Source organism: Cynara cardunculus, assembly GCF_001531365.2.
Source record: "Cynara cardunculus var. scolymus isolate 2C chromosome LG 13, CcrdV1, whole genome shotgun sequence".
Classification (NCBI taxonomy): domain Eukaryota; kingdom Viridiplantae; phylum Streptophyta; class Magnoliopsida; order Asterales; family Asteraceae; genus Cynara; species Cynara cardunculus.
In genome coordinates, this window is record NC_037540.1 from 15416152 (window position 1) to 15417721 (window position 1570).

Below are 1570 nucleotides of genomic sequence, written 5' to 3' on the forward strand. Positions count from 1 at the left end.
TTTCTCGATTTATATAGAATTAATGGTATTTCCATTTCTTGATTTTTTCTGTTTTTAACAATCCAGAGCAAAAATCAAACTCAACAAACCATAAATTTTAAATCAAACTCAGAGATGAGGGGAGAGCTTAGGTAGGGGACGAGATGTATGTTTGTTTCCTTTCTATCATGGTATGTGTTCTTTATTATTAACTCATTCTCAATTTCTCATAAAACTCTTTTGACTCCCATCTCATAGAAGGATGTTTCTGAAGGAACATTGGTGATTGATTTTATTGCTTCCTGTTTCTTTATCGAAATCAACATTGGAAAATGATCAGAACCAAGAGTGTTGAATACATGCCATTCCCACTTTCATCGGCTGCTTTCTTGAATGGTTGCTGCTGGACAACTTATGCTCTCCTCAAATTTGATCTCTTCATTCTGGTATAATATCTTTAGTTCTCCATCTTTCAAACTACAATTTTCACCATTTCTCCACAACATATGTCTAAACCTCCCTTCTTTAAGTGAGGGCTACTAGCGTCTCTGCACCAACTTGTACATCGTCTACGGCACCATCTTATGGGCAAAATCCTGGAAACCGAAGAAAAATGTTCTTTAAAATGTTGTTTCCCAATCAATTTCTACTGGTTTTATGTTATTTAAAATGTTTTTGTCCAGTCAATTTATTTTTTCTACATTGTATGTTTTTTTTGTAGCTCTAAACCAAAACTACAAGATGATGATAGAGATCAGCCTAGAGGTGGAMCTTTTGGACTTGAAGATCCTTATGCTCCCTACCATCCTTCAAGGTGATTATGATTTCTATATAAAAAGTTTTACTATGATATATTGCTCTTTAAGCATGAATGGACTATTTTACATGCCTGATTCTTGTTTTTCTCTTTCACCTCTTTCAACTATTTTCAAGTTGCAACAATTTCCATTCAAGATGGACCATCATCTTGATTGCATCATCGAGAGGAGTCGATGTTTGGCAAACTCTCGAGCTAAATTACCAAATTTCAGTCATCACTATAATTATTCGTTGTATTGACTTATGTCAACAATTTTCATTTTAACTTGAATAGACCCATTATCTCCTTGATATGTTCTTTAAAAAGGTTAGCATGTCTCGGTCCCAAAACAATTACGATATGCAACTTTCGCACTCATAATTAGGTTCTTGGTGGATCGATAAGCGCCAAATTTAATTTATTATTCTCACCTTGTATGATTTATTTCCGGTCTGTTACGTTTGCGAACTTATGGTAATYTGAAAATKATGTTAACTCATCTTGCTTCCATGCCTCTTTCTCATGGTATTATATGATGTTAACTGGTGTTTGTACCATTTTYTGGGAATTCTATAGAGTCTCTTGCAGGTTCATTCCCAGCATCAGTATGCAAGCGAAAACCAGGTTGAATACCATTAAAAGGACTCATTTATTTCCTTGTGTAAATTGTGAAAAGACGAATAAGGATGATCCTTCTTCTGAGAAACCATCTATGGAGTCTTTTCAGAAAATATCTCCCGAGCAGACCCCTTTTTGATGAACTTTCAACTATTTTGCCAATTGTTGTTGTTT

General features: G+C 34.6%; 1 protein-coding gene across 1 annotated transcript in view; it reads left to right on the forward strand.

Moving 5' to 3' along the window:
* The first annotated feature begins 372 nt into the window (after positions 1-372).
* Positions 373-1570, forward strand: part of LOC112524813 (translationally-controlled tumor protein homolog) — an 8667-nt gene continuing 7469 nt past the window's right edge. The window contains exons 1-2 of the mRNA XM_025134762.1: positions 373-425; positions 701-793. Of these exons, the coding sequence (XP_024990530.1) occupies positions 373-425; positions 701-793 (146 nt within the window). The remainder of the gene's footprint in view (positions 426-700; positions 794-1570) is intronic.